This window comes from Mustelus asterias, chromosome 26, assembly GCF_964213995.1.
Source record: "Mustelus asterias chromosome 26, sMusAst1.hap1.1, whole genome shotgun sequence".
NCBI classification, from domain to species: Eukaryota; Metazoa; Chordata; class Chondrichthyes; order Carcharhiniformes; family Triakidae; genus Mustelus; species Mustelus asterias.
This window is the reverse complement of record NC_135826.1, coordinates 46,402,114-46,421,438: the sequence shown is the minus strand read 5'-3', so window position 1 is coordinate 46,421,438 and position 19,325 is coordinate 46,402,114. Positions and strand designations below refer to the sequence as shown.

At 41.9% G+C, this 19,325-nt stretch overlaps 1 protein-coding gene across 1 annotated transcript; it reads left to right on the top strand.

The window, feature by feature from the left end:
- Positions 1 to 5,057: 5,057 nt before the first annotated feature.
- LOC144479769 (GTP-binding protein Di-Ras1) lies at positions 5,058 to 5,654 on the top strand. Its single transcript, XM_078198806.1, has one exon. It carries the CDS (start codon positions 5,058 to 5,060, stop codon positions 5,652 to 5,654), a length of 597 nt encoding a protein of 198 aa, XP_078054932.1.
- Positions 5,655 to 19,325: the final 13,671 nt, after the last annotated feature.

Here is a 19,325-nt window from a genome sequence, read left to right as displayed (position 1 = left end):
CACCAAACAGTCACCCATGGCTGGAATCGAACCCTGGTCCTTAGCGCTGTGTGGCAGCTATGCTAACCTCTGTGCCACCATGCTGCCCATGTTAGACTTTCAGTAGCAACACCAAAAACTCTGACATCAAAAGTAATACAAGCAGATGGGATACAAAAACATTCTTTCTATACCTCCTTCTCCACCTCCCCTTAAAATCCTGGATATCCAATTCTTTGAAGAAGATTTTCTCATCTCCATCTTTTGCAGCTGAGCAAGATTATCTATTTACTTCCCCTTTGTGGATAGGTCTGGGCAATGGATCATTAGGAATTGGGTTGTTGAGATTGTCCAAATCCACAATGAAATAAATACTTACATTTCATGAGTCTATCCTTCCCCTCACCGCCACTTCAGCCCATATCCATAGTGAGAGACAGTGTGATGGCCAGATCAGAAATAAACCTCCCCAGAAAACTATCTTTTTGATTTCAAATTGACCAAGGTTGGAGAGAGGCTCTGAAGTTATGGGGTATAAAGTATTTTCTAATGAGGATGCACTTCAGGGCTGTAACATAGATCAGTGTTTGCAGATTGCATTATAGATGTATGCATATGACTGTAAGTACATGTGACACTAATGTATGGTTCAGCCTGTTTCTTAACCTTAAAATCTTTTGCTTGCATACTGTGCTGGGCTAAATGTTGTTAATAAGATGTAACAGAACTTGTCTATGACAATTAACTTTAGACCATCTTCAATTAGTTTTAATAGTCCAGTTGTCATATGGCATTGTTTCTTTGATTTGATTTGATTTATTATTGTCACAATTATTAGTACACAGTGAAAAGTATTGTTTCTTGTGCACTATACAGACAAAGCATATCATACCATAGAATCATAGAATCCCTACAGTGCAGAAGGAGGCCATTCGGCCCATCAAGTCTGCACCAACAACAATCCCACCTTGGCCCCATCCCCGCAACTCCACATATTTGACCTGCTAATCCCTATAACCTATGCATCCGGGAACACTAAGAGGCAATTTAGCAAGGCCAATGCACCTAACCCGCATTGGTACATAGAGAAGGAAAGGAGAGGGTACAGAATGTAGTGTTACAGTCATAGCTAGGGTGTAGAGAAAGATAATAGTGCATTGCTAGAGTTTAAAAGAGTTAGAATAGAACTTTAGAAACATAGAATGAGATAAAATTAGAGGGTATGGTGGGCACAGCTTGCAAGAAGTCATCATGCTCCGGTGCCATCTTGAATCAAGATGCTAGTCTGATTCATTAGTCTATTTTTGTCAACCGAGATAACAATGATGGTTGATCTGTCAAAATGAAGACTCTCTGAGACACTCCACTAGGTTCTCTCTCCTGTTACATTGGACATGATCAATTTCATATCTTAAATGACTCCGTTTATTTTCAAGAGTTGAATTACGCTGGTTTCATTATTTTTCTTCCTCAGATGCTGGAAAGGTGAGAATTAATATTGCTAGCACATCAAAAAATGCTTCCCTCAAAGTTTATGAATGAATCAACTGTACTCTCTTGGTTACAACTGTAAATTGCCATTCAGATAACTTCTTTAGAAAGTAATTGGAGTGAAAATCCTCAAGTGAAAGACAAAACATCAGTTCAACTCAATGATGGCTCTTTTGAGGACTAACATTTGGAGCACACTTCATTTCCAAATTTTAGAAGACCATAAGAAATAGAAACAGGAGGAGGCCATTCAGGCCTTCGAGTCTGTTGTGCCATTTAATAAGATCATGGCTGATCGACCACTCATTAAGTCTCCTTTCCTGCTTTATCTCCGTAACCTTTAATTCCCCTACTGATTAAAAATCTATCGATCTCAGCCTTGAAAATGTCCAAGGACTCATCCTCCACATCTTCCTGGGATAAAGAATTCCAAAGATTCACCATTCTCTGAGAGAAAACATTCTTCCTCAAATCTTTAAATGTTTACTGACTGCACAGAGCTACCTACCCGCTCATTGAAGCACAGATTGAAGAAACATTGGTGCTTCCTAATTGAAGCATGTGTCTTGGCTAGCATGCTCCCCCACAAAACCTCTTTGTAGCAATTCACACATAAAGTACTGTCTAATCACTGACATATGAACATTCCCTCTCTGAAGTTACTGTCAATGAATATTCTAATAGTGATAAAGCAACAGCTTAAAGCTCCAAGCTGTCATGTTGCGATGTAAGCTAGTGGCTTTAGGTATAGGCAAGACTACTTCAATTTGTATTCTAATTTATTTTCCTAATGGGAAACTTTATTTCAGTGCATTGATAACCAGGTCTTTTTAAGGATATCCATGGAAAAATGTTTTGATTCCTGACATTTGATTCTTGTACAAGTGTACCAAGAATACTTGAGGATGTATTAGTGCTTTAACCATAAAAGTAAGATAAGAGAAGGGATATATTCAGCTAAAAAGCAAAGATTAGCCTACACCAAGGAGTCAGGTTCAAGGTAATACCCCAAGCCACAAGAGATTTGGAAAATCGAACAAAAGGAACTGTAACATGTTACATGGAAGCACTAACAATCACATTGAAGAATGTGGTCAAAACTAACTGTGCCCTTGTGGAATGATGAAGCGCATTGTGAGAATGTTGTTCAATTTAAGGTATTAACTTCTAGATACCCAAGACAGGACCTAGGTAAAATTATCAAATGATTAAATGAGGACAAGTGAAAGAAAGAAATACTTATATCACATTCATACATTGTCTAAAGATGTGCAGGTTAGGTGGATTGGCCATGCTAAATTAACCCTTCGTATCGGGGGATTAGCAGGGTAGATGCGTGGGGTTGCGGGGATGGAGCCTGGGTGGGATTGTTGTCGGTTCAGACTCAATATTGCCTATTGGCCCCCTTCTTCACTGTAGGGATTCTTTGGGCGAGATTTTATGGCCTCGTACGATTCTATGATAAACTAATGGTCTATTTAATGAAGAGAATTAGGGCATCTAAGTCAAGACACAAAGCTTCATATGATTTTCTGTGAAAAAGCTACTAATTCAGAAATAATAGTGATTGACATTGGAAATGATAAATTCTGTAAAAGACTGCACTAAAGAACATTCTTTCTGTCTATATAGTGAGAGCAAATTCCTATATCAGTCCTGATTGAAAGATTAAAATGGAGTCAGTTGCTGAGTTTGTAATTTAGAGGGAGATTGGTTCTCAACTTTAAGTAGCTTGGCAAACAACATCTTGGGGAGGTACAGTTAGAAAGAAGAAAAGACTTGCATTTAATTAGCACTTTTCACGACCGTTGGATGTTTCAAAGCACCTTACAACCAACAAAGTACTTTTTTTGAAGTGTAGTCATTATTGTACAGAACTAGGGATAGAACCACTGCAGGTGGGCAGAAAAAATATTTTGACAAAGGATAACTGAATGAAAGGGAACATTGTTTATAAGTATGGCTGACCCTAATGATGAGATACAACTATAACAACTACTCAAGAACACGTGTGAAATAAAACAGTCCCATTGGTTATTGGGAGAAAACAAAAGCTACAGAAAATATGGTCGGCACCAATATTCAACCAAGGGCTCTAATTTATTGATGAATCCAATTCTTACAATTACAGAGAGTTTAGCAATGGAAAGAACCTGAATACAATGGCAATACAGTCAACCTAGTGAGAACACAGATAAAGAAATTGGCAGGAGATGGAAGCTGGAGAAAAATCAGTAGTCGTTTCTGACACATCAGTTTTCCCATTGCCAGGGAATCAAACGTGCAAACAACTCCAGGACAAGTTTGCCAACTTACACTGCTGCTACTGATGTGAAACTGACAGCTACAGTTTAGGTTTTGGCCAGGCAGAGCTACTTTCACATTGCTTGGCTCCGAGTCTCTCTGGTATTCTTACAGTCCTGCCTATAAAAGAGATCTGTGCACACCTGAAGGAGCTCTATATAACTTGTAAGAAATGTAAATGTTTAGAGGGCAGGGAGTGGAGAATCCTAAATATTTAAATTGAGATCAGTTAAGTTTACAAATGTCTAGAAGGCTTCAGTGAGGTCAGTAAACTTCGTATGATGCAACACTGGATTTACCCTCAGACAATTGTGAGACTTTTCCACAAACCCCTACAAAAATGTATTTTCAAATATTTGTTCTCACTTTATTTTTTAAAAGTTGACATCCACCACAGTTTCTGATATCATGGTCCACCAACTCTATCTATAATTTAAAAGCTTGCATTGATGGGGTGCCTCAGGTTATCTCAGAACACTTTACAATGAAGGGAATATTTTTGGAGGAGGGTCACTGTTGTAATCTGGCAAACGCATCAGCCAATTTGAATGTAACAAGGTCCCGCGAACAGTACTGCAATAATGACCAGATAAACTGTTCTAATGATGTTGGTCAAGAGATAACTGTTGGCAGGGCACTGAGGAGAACTCCTCTGCACCTTTTCAGAAGGGTCCAATGGTACCTCCCTCAGTACTGAATGAGAGAGTCAGCCTGGATCTTATGCTTAAACCTTTGAGATGGAGCTTGAACCCACAACCTTCTCTCTCAGAGGCGAGATGCTACCACTGACCTGGCGCCCAACCACTCCCTTCATTCTTTTGTTGATGCTCTTAAAATTTATATTCTCTGGTTACCAATTGACTGACCAGCAAAAATTAACCACTTGTTCCAATGAAAAGACCCTCGTGTCAAAGTGGAACAAAATTGACTCCACCTAGAATCGTTTTTCTTTTAGAAAGCTATTTGAGCAGCGAATATGTTTCCACTGACGGTTTGGACATTAACGAGTTGCATCAATACTCACTGGTGGGATTTTTCTGGTTTGCGCACCAGAAACAGAACTCTTTCTTTTGTGAATTACTGCAACTTACGTATGTGTTAAAGGTTCTCTTTATAAGCAAAATAAACTCAAAGGTTGCCTGTGACATGATGTAATTAAACTAAACTAAATCATTGGGAAGTTATGTGATGATCCACATTTTGCACTAAAATTGGCTATTGGTAATATCTGCCGGATTATTGTTTTATTATTATTTATTTGTAGGTAAGAAGACCCTGAGAAAATGCCTGAACAGAGCAATGATTATAATGTGGTGGTGTTTGGGGCTGGGGGTGTTGGAAAAAGCTCTCTGGTGCTACGTTTTGTCAAGGGGACATTTCGTGAGACTTACATTCCCACTATTGAAGACACCTACAGACAGGTAATCAGCTGTGATAAAAGTGTCTGCACTCTTCAGATCACTGACACCACAGGGTCCCACCAATTCCCAGCCATGCAGCGCCTCTCCATTTCCAAAGGACACGCTTTCATCTTGGTCTACTCAATCTGCAGCCGACAGTCCCTGGAGGAGCTGAAACCCATCTATCAACAGATCCTTCAGATCAAAGGCAATATCGAGAACATCCCAGTCATGTTGGTGGGGAACAAGTGTGACGAAACAGTCAAGGAGGTGGACAGCAAGGTAGGCGAAGCTATGGCTAAGGAATGGAAGTGTGCCTTCATGGAAACCTCAGCCAAGATGAATTATAATGTCAAGGAGCTTTTCCAGGAACTGCTTAATTTGGAAAAGCGCAGATCCATGAGCCTGAATATTGATGGGAAGAAGTCCAAACAGCAGAAGAGAACAGAGAAATTAAAGGGAAAATGCAGCATCATGTAGACTTTAATAAAATGGGTGGCTTTGCTTAACTGAGTAAGACTATTAGAACAACTCTAAGGAAAACCATCAAAACTGCACCATCCTCTGTTGCTTACTAACGCTACATCTGTCCTCTCTAAGCTTACTGGAAATCTGTACCTCACCAATATCAGATTTCATTTCTTTCATGCATTGCACTTTCTAGATATTTACCATTAAGGCAATAAAACTTCTTAAACATTCTGCACATATAAATTACAAATAAACTAATCAAAGGCAAAGGTCTGTGACTCAGACACAAGCAGGTGAACTTTAGCTGGTCACTCCTGGAATCACTCCTCAATGGTCTCAATATAGGACTTCTTTTGCGTGTCCATTCTTTCAAGTATCCCCTAGCATTGTGAAGTTCTAGATAGAATGGTGATTGCACATATGATCCTGGTAGCAATGTTAGTTTATGTATTCTCAGTCTCTGTGGCTAATTACCCATGCCCCTTCATCACAGTGTAATTTACTGAATGTATTAACTTTTTAAAACTTAAATATTTAAAAAGCACACACTCTAATCTCAGTAGACTTTGTGGCCTGTGGTATAAATTGCCACAAACAAATATAATAACTGTAACCATTCAATAGTAGTTACATAATTGCCATGATATTCAGTTTAGATGTTATCTATATTCAACTTAATTTAAGTAAATTGTTAGTTACTCTTCACCTCAAATCTAATTGTGGTAACTGACAGTTACCAGGATAAGGACAAACAATGATAATAGAAGCACAATATTGGGCAGATGGAAACAAGCCAAACAACACACAAACCCTGCATCAAATCCCCCACAGATCTAAAGCATGGTACAAGTGCCTATTGAGGGGCAGAGGTAATGGTAAGAGAGCTTTTACTATTTAACCCAATGATGTTTTGCACTAGACACCCCAGTTTGGTTTGACTTCCTGCCATTCCTACGTAAAAAAACCTCTCTGTATATGGTTCAGAATTAAGCACTTGTCTGCTCAGGAGTTTGTGGAGTCAATAGAATGCACAGGGGCACAACTCACTGTACATATCACTGCTCTTTTAACAAGCCACTGTTCACTTAATTAAAAAGATCATCAGTTACGGTGTAAATTAGGATAGAGAAAAAGCTAAGAAAAGATGTAGCACTTAATACTTTTTTTTTGATAATGCATCATTTACCATTCTATATTTAAGCATAACCTCACGAGCTATAAAACAACAAAACCACTAAACATGTATCAACAAACACATAGCTTGCCTGATTGTGCTCTATTCTTGCAGAAAAGTTGTTTTACTGGTAAATTCTGCTGAGTTTTCTGCACCTTAAGTAATGCTATTATTGGAGCTATGAGAATACCCCTATATGTATAATTGCATTGCACAAAACATTTGTCATATCTACACACACGTTGCTCATATAATTGATTTTTTTTGGTGTTTGTGTTGAATTATTATTGCATGTACCATCATAAATGTCCTTCCAATTTTCCTGGATGGATCAATAAATCACTTGGCATCTTGATAGCAGTATTTTGTCACCAGGTATTCTCACACTGGGCATCGTGTCCTGACGGTGTAACCTCAGCACATAGATCAAAACACAGCAATTTTTCGGGTCAGAGACATTCACTCTCCACACACTCAGTCGCAGGCTTTATCAGAGCTGGGGCTGCCAAATCACAGACAACATTGCCCAATTGTGTTGTGCCCAGTGGAAGAATTGCACATAGATTGCCAAAAGTCATCTTGAAGGACTCCGTTATGTGGAGAACTTCATGACCTAGATTTTCAAATTCCCATTACAAAGTTGGAATACTAGAACTAAATATAATTTACTCATTGATATCTTGGGAACTTCCTGTCTGCTTCCAGTTGGTTCAGGAACATCTATTGATTTACGTCCTGTTGTCAGTGGGACCTCAAAAAGAGTTTCCCCAGTTTCCCACCTTTCACTTGTTCAAGCAGACTCTTTGACTCCTGTTTGATAACCATTTGCCCTGTGGAATCATGCATGGAGAATTTACAGAGAATTTCAGTCTAAGAGTATGTAACAGCTTTTCATAATACCATGAGCGTGAGTAAGTTAACTTACAAAACATAGTTCAACACATGGGTTAATGCATTAGTGAACATAGGCTTTACTTAGAGGCGCATGTGAAATTGGAATGCCAGCCAGACTGAATCTCGCAGGCTGACCAGTTATCTGCATTACATGCAGTGCAATAGAGTTTAGGCCATGGGTACCAAGATGTTCACCACAACAGAGTAAATGTTTGCATCATGTCATCTATTTACTCAAATGCATGAAGGGACATCAGTTGACAATGCAGCTTCAACAGGCTAGAATTACACAGGATAATATTTTTTGAAACTTATCTTTTATTGTAGAAGATAGTCTTCCTTTAAACATATGAACTGCCATGTCTCCTCTCTGTAACATGTTTGCTGAATGTGTTTTTACAAATAAAATGCTGGCAATATGGCTGCTGTTCTTTTGTGTGAATAGGAGGAAATTAAACTGCACTACACACCATGGTTAAAAATGCTGAACCAAGGGTCTCTAATGGTAGGTACTCTGCCTTCATAGAATAGAATCATAGAATCCTACAGTGCAGAAGGAGGCCATTCAGCCCATCAAGTCTGCACGAACCACAATCCCACCCAGGCCTTATTCCCGTAAACCCACACATGTACTCTAGCTAATCCCCCTGACACTAGGGTCAATTTAGCATGGCCAATCTACCTAACCCGCATGTCTTTTAACTGTGGGAGGAAACCAGAGCACCCAGAGGAAACCCAAGCAGACATGGGGAGAACGTGTAGACTCCGCACAGACAGTGACCCGAGGCCGGAATTGAACCTATGAGGCAGCAGTGCTTGAATGGAAATGGTCCACAACAGAGCAGAGGTTCAAGGTTTTAGCCGTTGCCTTCTTCAGAGTTGGCTAATCTCAGCTGGGGAGGCAATATGCGACATTTAACCTCCAATTCTTCCACCCGGTTTCTAACCTGTGACCTTTGCTGAAAACTGCAAAGAAAAAAGAATTTGCACATCTGTAGGAAGTCCCAGAAATCTCAAACAGTGCCATAGGATTGTTTACACCATCCTGAAGGAGCAGATACGGCTTTGCCTTAATGTCTCATATCAAGATACACCAGAGCAGTGCTCCCTCAGTGCTGCACTGGGAGGGTCAGTTTGGATTATGTGCTCACGTCTTGCTGTGGGCTTTGAACATACAAACTTCTGATTCAGACATGAGGGTACTACCAACTGAACCACACTACAGAAAAGGGGATGGACTATTATCCCTGGTCAATATTTATCCATCAATCAACATCACAAAAACTGATGTCCGGTCATCATCACCTTACTGTTTGTGGGATCTTGCTGTGCGCAAATTGGCTGCTGCAATTCCTGCATTACAGCCGTGCCTACACTTCAAAAATGTACTTAAAACATAGAAAGATTTATGGCATAGAAATTGCACATTCACATGTTTTGGGATGTTCTGAGATAGTTAAGGTATCATACAAGTATAAGTCTTTTGTTTTATATCCTTCTGAAGAACTTTAAGCCACTGAAGTGCAGTCATTGATGGCTTGCAGGTAAAGGTGGCAGCCACTTTTGTGCACAGCAAGAGCTCAAAACCAGCATATTAATTAAATGGTCAGTTCACTTGTTTATGGTGGTGTTGGTTGAGAAACAATTGTCATCCAAGGCATCAGACATTTGATCCTGCCGTCCACCCCCAACCCCACCGCCCCTTGGCAACATCTCTGATTCCCCACATATACATTCCTCTTCGAATAGTCCACGTGTCGATTAAGGAGAGAATGGGACCTGATGGTGAATCCCACAAGGGATTGAATAGTTCACGGGATGCTCACCCATTCAGCAACTTGTGTAATGTATCAGATGGTGTCGGAAACAGTGAAACTATAGCCCAGCATAGTCAGGGGAAAGGATAGAAAACCGGGGTGAAAACTATAAATATTTCACTGAGTTGTGTTACTGGTATCTAAATATAAGGGCAGAATGGGGCATCTTGACAAATACATGAATAAAGTTTATTTATTAGTCACAAGTAAGGCTTACATTAACACTGCAATGAAGTTACTGTGACATTTCCCCAGGATGGGAATAGAGGGATATGGTCCCTGGAAGGGTAGGGGGTTTTATTTCAGTCAGGCAGCATGGTCAGTGCAGGCTTGGAGGGCCGAAGGGCCTGTTCCTGTGCTGTAATTTTCTTTGTTCTAATTCACACTGACAAAATTCAGGTATGAATATTTATTCATAACACATTCCTGTATGTGTTCTCTTCAGACCTAACAATCATGCACAGAGGATGATTAAACAAATGTCCCTGAATCTCAATGATCAGAAGATCAATCCTGTGTTGCAGGATGTCCATGCTGGGATACCCCAGTGTTTTTCTGTAGAAAGTCTAGAACTATCTCAAGCCAGATTCTGGAGTCTGACTCAATCATAATTACCGCAGATGTTGGCATATAAGCCGACCTTCCAAGCCTTGAAAAACCCCCCAAAACAGGGTTAACTTATACACCAAATATAAAAGCGTAAAGCGATGTGTGCGGGGTCACCATTTTTAAATGTAATCTGCTCCCAACACAAAGAGTGGGCATGTCTTGAACTCCTGCACACCTTTGCAACACAGCCATTATCACCTGTTTGAACCCTTACACCCAGTTATAAACTACTAGGAAGTAAAACATGCATTTGTGGGTTAAATAATTGGGGCTGGCTGCTAATGCAGGTATAACACATAGCAGCTGAAAGAAAGGTTCAAAGTATATGCAAAAACATGATTTCTTAGATTGCAAAAATGGGGGTGTCTTATAGACCATGTCAACCTATATGCTGCAAATTATGGTAGACATCTTCTATTCTCATTCTTTCAGAGTAAGAATATCCCTTTATTTCCTTTGCATAAATACTATCTCAAAGGTAACAGCAGTCAAATTCATGAAATAATTATTTTCAACAATATCCAAGAGATAGGTTCAGATTTTGCCTCATCAAGAAATGTTTCCAATTAGGGATTTTCTGGGGAAGGGGAGGAATTTTTTGAATGAAGAACCTGAAAGATTAACATCATGTCTCAAGGTACAATTAGAAGAGCACATTAACCTCCACCGCATAAACCTCCACTGCACAAAATCTCCAGTTCAGCAAGCCCCATTAACCTCCATGAGCCTTCCGCAATTAACCTCCAGCATTGTTAATACAGCTTTCAAACAGCATGTCAAACTCACGCAGTGTAAACCAGGTGAATTGACACTAAAGTGAAGCAGGGTGATGCTCCCAGAGTTGGCCTAATGGGTGGGTGAGACAGATGATGGTCCGTGGTGGGGGGTGGGTGGAGAAGGATGGCAGAATATGGGAAATCCTGAAGCGATGGTTAAATAATTAGTTGATACAGTAATTATTTCTCCACACTAATCATAAATGTCAGTTTGAGCAGCAACTTGCTGTGCAGTCAGATCACGCAGAACCTCCTCGCTCCCCTCTCTTCCCCCCCACCCCCCACCCCTCACCCCCCACTCCAATCCCTCAATAGGAAGATCCAAACATGGGCTGACAGTTTGTTTTGAAGAATATGTGTTCCCATTGGGAATGTGGAAAAAGCAGCAGCTGGAGGAAGTCTTTTTGTGAGTGGCAGGTGGGAGCTGAGTGTGGTGGCCACACGGGCAGTGCTGAATCGCCTAGGAGAGGGCGCAAGGGGAGAGTGCTGAGAGTGGCACCAGGGGGTAGACCTGCAGGTACCAAGGCACCAGGTGAGTTCAGGCGAGTTTCTAAATAAAGCAATAAATCTGCAAAATAAACAAAAGAACCTCTGCGTTTATTGCACTGACCTTTACTCAACCTTGTTCAAGAGAGGGAATATTATGAAACATTTCAAGTGTTTAACTAATTGGGAGTGAAGCCTTCTGTTTACTGTTAGTCTTGGGTGAAATCTAGAGATGCCAATCTATGGAAAGTTGACTTTGGTTTTATTGGAGGCCAATGAGTTCAGACATTTAGAAGTTTCTTCTTGCTAATAATACCACGTACAAAACTCAAAGAAATGGTATCAAATTGCAAGTTTGTTCAGGGCTCCATTTTCCCATAAAGCCAGCCCTGGATCCACTCACACTATTTCTACTAAGCACTGACTCCAGATGCAGTCTGTGTTTACAAGATATATGCTCATATTCTAACCCACACCAACTCCTGTTCATCTATCACCATTGCACTTGCTGTCATATATTAGAACATAGAACATAGAACATTACAGCGCAGAACAGGCCCTTCGGCCCACGATGTTGCACCGACCAGTTAAAAAAAAAAACTGTGACCCTCCAACCTAAACCAATTTCTTTTCGTCCATGAACCTATCTACGGATCTCTTAAACGCCCCCAAACTAGGCGCATTTACTACTGATGCTGGCAGGGCATTCCAATCCCTCACCACCCTCTGGGTAAAGAACCTACCCCTGACATCGGTTCTATAACTACCCCCCCTCAATTTAAAGCCATGCCCCCTCGTGCTGGATTTCTCCATCAGAGGAAAAAGGCTATCACTATCCACCCTATCTAAACCTCTAATCATCTTATATGTTTCAATAAGATCCCCTCTTAGCCGCCGCCTTTCCAGCGAAAACAATCCCAAATCCCTCAGCCTCTCCTCATAGGATCTCCCCTCCATACCAGGCAACATCCTGGTAAACCTCCTCTGCACCCTCTCCAAAGCCTCCACATCCTTCCTGTAATGTGGGGACCAGAACTGCACACAGTACTCCAAGTGCGGCCGCACCAGAGTTGTGTACAGTTGCAACATAACGCTACGACTCCTAAATTCAATCCCCCTACCAATAAACGCCAAGACACCATATGCCTTCTTAACAACCTTATCTACTTGATTCCCAACTTTCAGGGATCTATGCACACATACACCTAGATCCCTCTGCTCCTCCACACTATTCAAAGTCCTCCCGTTAGCCCTATACTCAACACAACTGTTATTCCTACCAAAGTGAATTACCTCACACTTCTCCGCATTAAACTCCATCCGCCACCTCTCGGCCCAACTTTGCAACCTGTCTAAGTCTTCCTGCAGACTACGACACCCTTCCTCACTGTCTACCACACCACCGACTTTGGTGTCATCAGCAAATTTGCTAATCCACCCAACTATACCCTCATCCAGATCATTAATAAATATTACAAACAGCAGTGGCCCCAAAACAGATCCCTGAGGTACACCACTTGTAACCGCACTCCATGATGAATATTTACTATCAACCACCACCCTCTGTTTCCTATCCGCTAGCCAATTCCTGATCCAATTTCCTAGATCACCCCCAATCCCATACATCTGCATTTTCTGCAGAAGCCTACCATGGTGAACCTTATCAAACGCCTTACTAAAATCCATATATACCACGTCCACTGCCTTGCCCCCATCCACCTCCTTGGTCACTTTCTCAAAAAACTCAATAAGGTTAGTAAGGCACGACCTACCTGCCACAAAACCATGCTGACTATCACCTATCAATTCATTACTCTCCAAATAACTATAAATCCTATCCCTTATAATTTTTTCCAACATCTTGCCGACAACAGAAGTGAGACTCACCGGTCTATAATTCCCGGGGAAGTCTCTGTTCCCCTTCTTAAACAATGGGACAACATTCGCTAACCTCCAATCTTCTGGTACTATACCAGAGGCCAACGACGACCTGAAGATCAGAGCCAGAGGCGCTGCAATCACTTCTCTTGCCTCCCAGAGAATCCTTGGATAAATCCCATCCGGACCAGGGGATTTATCTATTTTCAGACCCTCCAGAATATCCTGCACATCCTCCTTATCAACTGTAATACTGTCTATTCTACTCCCTTGCAACCCAGTGTCCTCCTCAGCTATATTCATGTCCCCTTGCGTGAACACCGAAGAGAAATATTGGTTCAATGCTTCACCAATCTCCTCCGGTTCCACACATAACTTCCCTCTGCCATCTATAACTGGCCCTAAACTTGCCCTAACCAACCTTCTGTTCTTGACATACCTATAGAACGCCTTAGGATTCTCTTTAACCCTATCCGCCAAAGTCTTCTCATGTCCCCTTTTAGCCCTTCTAAGCTCGCTCTTCAACTCCCTCTTAGCCAATCTAAAGCTTTCTAGTGCACTACCCGAGTGCTCACGTCTCATCCGAACATAAGCCTCCTTTTTCTTTTTAACCAACAAAGAAACTTTTTTGGTGCACCACGGTTCCCTAGCCCTACCAATTCCTCCTTGCCTGACAGGGACATACCTATCACAGACTCGCAGTAGCTGCTCCTTGAAAAAACTCCACATGTCGGATGTTCCCAGTCCCTGTAATCTCCTAGTCCAACCTATGTTTCCTAATTCTCTCCTAATAGCCTCATAATTACCCTTCCCCCAGCTAAAACCACTGGCCCGAGGTTCATGCCTATCCCTTTCCATCACTAAGGTGAACGTAACCGAATTGTGGTCACTATCACCAAAATGCACACCAACTTCCAAGTCTAGCACCTGGTCTGGCTCATTTCCCAGCACCAGATCCAATATAGCCTCACCTCTAGTTGGCCTGTCTACATACTGAGTCAAAAAACCTTCCTGCACGCTTTGAACAAAAACTGACCCCTCTAACGAGCTAGAGCTATAACAATTCCAGTCAATATTAGTCAAGTTAAAATCCCCCATAACAATTGCCCTATTACTTTCACTCCTAAGCAGGATTGACTCCGCAATCCTTTCCTCAACCTCTCTAGAACTTTTAGGAGGTCTATAAAAGACTCCCAACAGGGTGACCTCTCCTCTCCTATTTCTAATCTCCGCCCATACTACCTCAACAGATAAGTCCTCATCAAACCTCCTCTCTGACACTGTGATACAATCTCTGACCAATAATGCTACCCCTCCCCCTCTTCTACCTCCTTCCCTACTTCGACTAAAACATTTGAACCCCGGGACCTGCAGCATCCATTCCTGCCCCTGCTCTATCCATGTCTCTGAAATAGCCACAACATCGAAGTCCCAGGTACTGATCCACGCTGCAAGTTCACCCACTTTATTGCGAATACTCCTGGCATTGAAGTATACACATTTCAAACCCTGCTCCACCCCACCTCTGCAATGCCGTGCATTGCAGTCCCCATCCATGCATCCCTCACTTTCAGCCCCACTTTCAGCCCCACTACTCAGGATCCCTCCAGGATATTGGTTTCCAGTCTGACAATGCCACAATTTTAAAATGCCCATTCTTGCTTCAAATCCCACTGTGATCTCATTCTTCCCATTCTCTGTAACCAGCAGCCCTCCGATTCTCTGAGATCCCCGGGCTCTTCCAATTCTGACCACTTGAGCATCCCCGATTTCAATTGCTCCACCACTGATGGCTGTGCTTTCAGTGGCCTGGGGCCCAAGCTCTGAAACCACTCCACGTCTCCATCTCTCACTTTTCCTTTGAAGACACATCTTAAATCCTACCATGTTCACCCTTCCTTATATTTCCTTATGTCATTCACTCAAATTTGGTTTTGATTGTGCTGCCACGAAGGACGTTTTGACACTTTAATATGCGATTGTTGTTGGTACAACAACATTGGAGAAAAGCAGAAGTGCTTCTCCTCAATGCTACAGCTATCGGTAAACCCACTCTCAAATACTTTAGAAGTTGAACTGGACACAGCCATATAAATACTGTGGCTACAAGAGCAGGTCAGAGGGTGGGAATTCTGTGGGAATTCATCTCCTGACTCCCCACAACAGTCCACAATCTACAAGGTAAAAGTCAGGAGTGTGGTGGAATACTTTCCATTTGCCTAGCTGAGTTCACCTCCATCAACACTCAGGAAGCTCAATAACAGCCATGAAAAAGCAGCCCACTTGAATGGCACCCCTTCCACCACCAACATGCAGTGGCAGCAACTTGTACCATCTAGAAGATACATTGCAACTCACTAAGGCTCCTTCGACAACGTCATCCAAACCTGTGACCTCTACCACCTGGAAGGACAAGGACATCAGACATATGGGAACACCAACACCTGCAAGTTCCCCTCCAAGCCACACACCATCCTGACTTGGAAATGTATCACCACCACCTTCTCAGGGGCAATTAGGAATGAGCAATAGAAATGCTGGTCTAGCCAGCAATGCCCACAACTCTTGAAAGAATTAAAAAAAACACACTCTCTGTCTCCACTGATCCTTGCTCTGTTCATTTCACAGTCCTGCCCAATGTTGTTGCACAATTTTCAAGATTGCCTCTGCAGAGCTGACTGACTCTGGAGATAAGATGTAGATCAGCCATGATCATATTGAATTGTGGGACAGGCTTGAGAGATTGAATAACCTTACCCCTCTTTCTTTGTTCCTCTGAGGGGAAAAGTTGCTTTGTGACCTCATGTGGCAACATCCTATTGGGAAAGACAGTTGACACCAAAAAGCTTTTGCAACATTCTGCTTCATGACACTGTCCTCCTCCTCCTCCTCCTCCCCCCGCCCCCCCGCCCCATCCCCCGCCACCTGGAAGTTGAAGAAGAAAGATTGAGAATTGAGCGAAACTGATTCCAGTGAGGAAGATCCTACTTGGCAAACCTGGAGTTCTTTGAAGAGGTGACAGAAAAGTTAGGGATGGAATGAAGTAGATGCGATATGCAGGGCCTTTCAGAAAACATCCCACGTACACACAGAACTACTGGAGAAGGTTGGGAACGTGGAATTAGAGGAAGGCTAGCAAATTGTTTAGGAGGAAACAGAATCAAGGACAGTTTCTCAAGAGTGCTAGGAATGGATCGCAGTGTGTCATTTGGTTCTGTGCTGAGGTGACTCCAGTTTATTGTGTATGTCAATGATTTAGATTTGTGAGAGATGGAGAACTGTCCAAATTTACAGAAAATACTAAAAAGATTAGGCATAATAAATAATTCTGGAGATCTGGGAAGCAGTGAGGGGATAGTAATAAGATGATGGAATGGTCAGAGGAGTGGAAAATGGAATTCATTGTCAGCAAATGTGAGGTCGCAGTGCAGAAAAGGCCCTTTGGCCCATCGAGTCTGCACCAACAATAACTACCACTAAAGTTGCACTAATCCCATTTTCCTGCTCTTGTCCCATATCCTTGAATGTTATGATGTTTCAAGTGCTCATCAAAATACTTTTTAAATGTTGTAAGGTTTCCGGCCTTCACTACCTCCCCAGGCAGCGCATTCCAGATTCCCACCACCCTCTGAGTGGAAAAGGTTTTTCTCAAATCCCCTCTGAATCTCCTGCCCCTTACTCTAAAACTATGCCCGCTCGTGATTGACCCCTCAACAGAGGATGCGATGGCCTAGTGGTATTATTGCGAGACTACTAATCCAGAAACTCAGCTAATGTTCTGGGGACCCGGGTTTGAATCCCACCATGGCAGGTGGTGAAATTTGAATTCAATAAAAATAATCTGGAATTAAGAATCTACTGATGACCATGAAACCACTGCCGATTGTCGGAAAAACCCATCTGGTTCACTAATGCCCTTTAGGGAAGGAAATCTGCTGTCCATACCTGGTCTCACCTACATGTGACTCCAGAACCACAGCAATGTGGTTGACTCTCAACTGCCCTCTGAACAAGGGTAACTAGGGATGGGCAATAAATGCTGGCCAGCCAGCGACGCCCATGTCTCATGAATGAATTTTTTAAAAACCACGGGGTACAGCTGCTCCCTACTCACTCTGTCCACACCCCTCATTATCTTATACACCTCAATCATGCCCCCCTTAACCTTCTCTGCTCTAAAGAAAACAATCCAAACCTATCCAGTCTTTCCTTATAGCTCAAATGCTCCATCCCAGGCAACATCCTGGTGAATCTCTCCTGAGGTGATATGTTTGATTTTCTTTAAGATAATAATTATACTTTGAATGAGGGAAAGCTGAGTTATATAGAAGAGCCAAGGGATTTAAGGGTCCAGATTCTCAAAATATTACAGTAGCATCTCAAATGGATAAAGCCATAAAAAAGTCTAATAAAATACTCGGTTTTATGCCAGGAGATTTCAACAAAGAACAAAGAATAATACAGCACAGGAACAGGCCCTTCGGCCCTCCAAGCCTGCACCGGTCATCCGTTTGTATCCCTCTTTTTCAGAGTAAAATGCAACAGTTAGTCTACATAAAAGCACAATAAGAGTACAGTTGGAGTGCATTGTGAAATTTTGGTCTCCACATTGTAGTAAGGGTGTTAAGGCTATAGAGAGTAAGAAGTCTCACAACCCCAGATTAAAGTCCAACAGGTTTATTTGGAATCACAAGCTTTTGGAGCGCTGCTTCTTCATCAGGTGAATGTGAGACTTCTTACTGTGCCCACCCCAGTCCTACGCCAGCATCTCCACATCATGGCTATAGAAAGGGTACAACACAGACTACGATTCTGTCTGGCATGGGAAAATACAGATATGAAGGAAAACTTGTTAACTTGGGGTTGATTCTGTTAGGCATTTATGAGTTGATTTGATGGAAGCATTCAAAATCTTGAAGGGGTGGGACAGGGTAGATAGAAACAGACTGTAGTACTGTTAGATTGAGAGTCTGTGGGACTTATATGTGAGTCAGTTGGGGTGAATGACTGTAGTGTAAATATTTTAGAATGCTTTGCAATTTAAAAATCAGTTAGATAGCTGGTTTTGGGAAAGAGAATAATTTGATTTGATTTGATTTGAGTTATTATTGTCATATGTATTATAGTGAAAAGTATTGTTTCTTGCACGCTTTACAGACAAAACATACCATTCATAGAGAAGGAAACGAGAGAGTTCAGAATGTAGTGTTACAGTCATAGCTAGGGTGTAGAGAAGGATCAACTTAATGCAAGGTAAGTCCATTTAAAAGTCTGACAGCCGCAGGGAAAAAGCTGTTCTTGAGTCAGTTGGTACGTGACCTCAGACTTTTGTATCTTTTTCCCAAAGGAAGAAGGTGGAAGAGAGAATGTTTGGGGTGCGTGGGGTCCTTAATTAAGCTAATTAGTGAATTAATAAAGTGAGATTAGGACTAATGCTTGTGGGCAGCAAAAACAGCCCAATTTTAACCCACACCCAATGAAAACAGACCACTGAACGAAGAGAAGTGATGGTTAAAATTTTTACACTGATCCACTGAACAGATACTTGCTGGCCATCCATCAATACTCTGGTACTATGCATTTTTATAAATATTCTTTCTTAAAAATGAAAGAGGTTTTCTATGTGGACCACAAGGTGTCTTTTTGGGCCTCACATGGACATTTTGGCACTTTCTCTCTCATCCCCTGAACGTTAATTCCCCACTCTCTTCCCACCACCAATCCCCTCCACCCCACCTGCCAACTGATAAACTGAGAACCAGGGAGAACCTTGTGGATTTTTCAATTTGTCAGCCCCTGGAGTGGGGGCAACTTGTAATGGCCTCCTGCTGCCCCAGCCATGATCAATCAAATGGGGTAGAGGGGGGAATTCAAGTAAAGAGAACAAAGTAAGATCTGTCATCCAATCAAATTTCCACTCCATATTTAAGAGAAATTGATTCGCTTAAATTCACTTGAAAGTAAGCAGAAAGGTAATTCACCTCCTGACTCCCAAACCTCCCATTATCTACAAGGCACAAGACAATTTGCCAGGATGAGAGCAGTT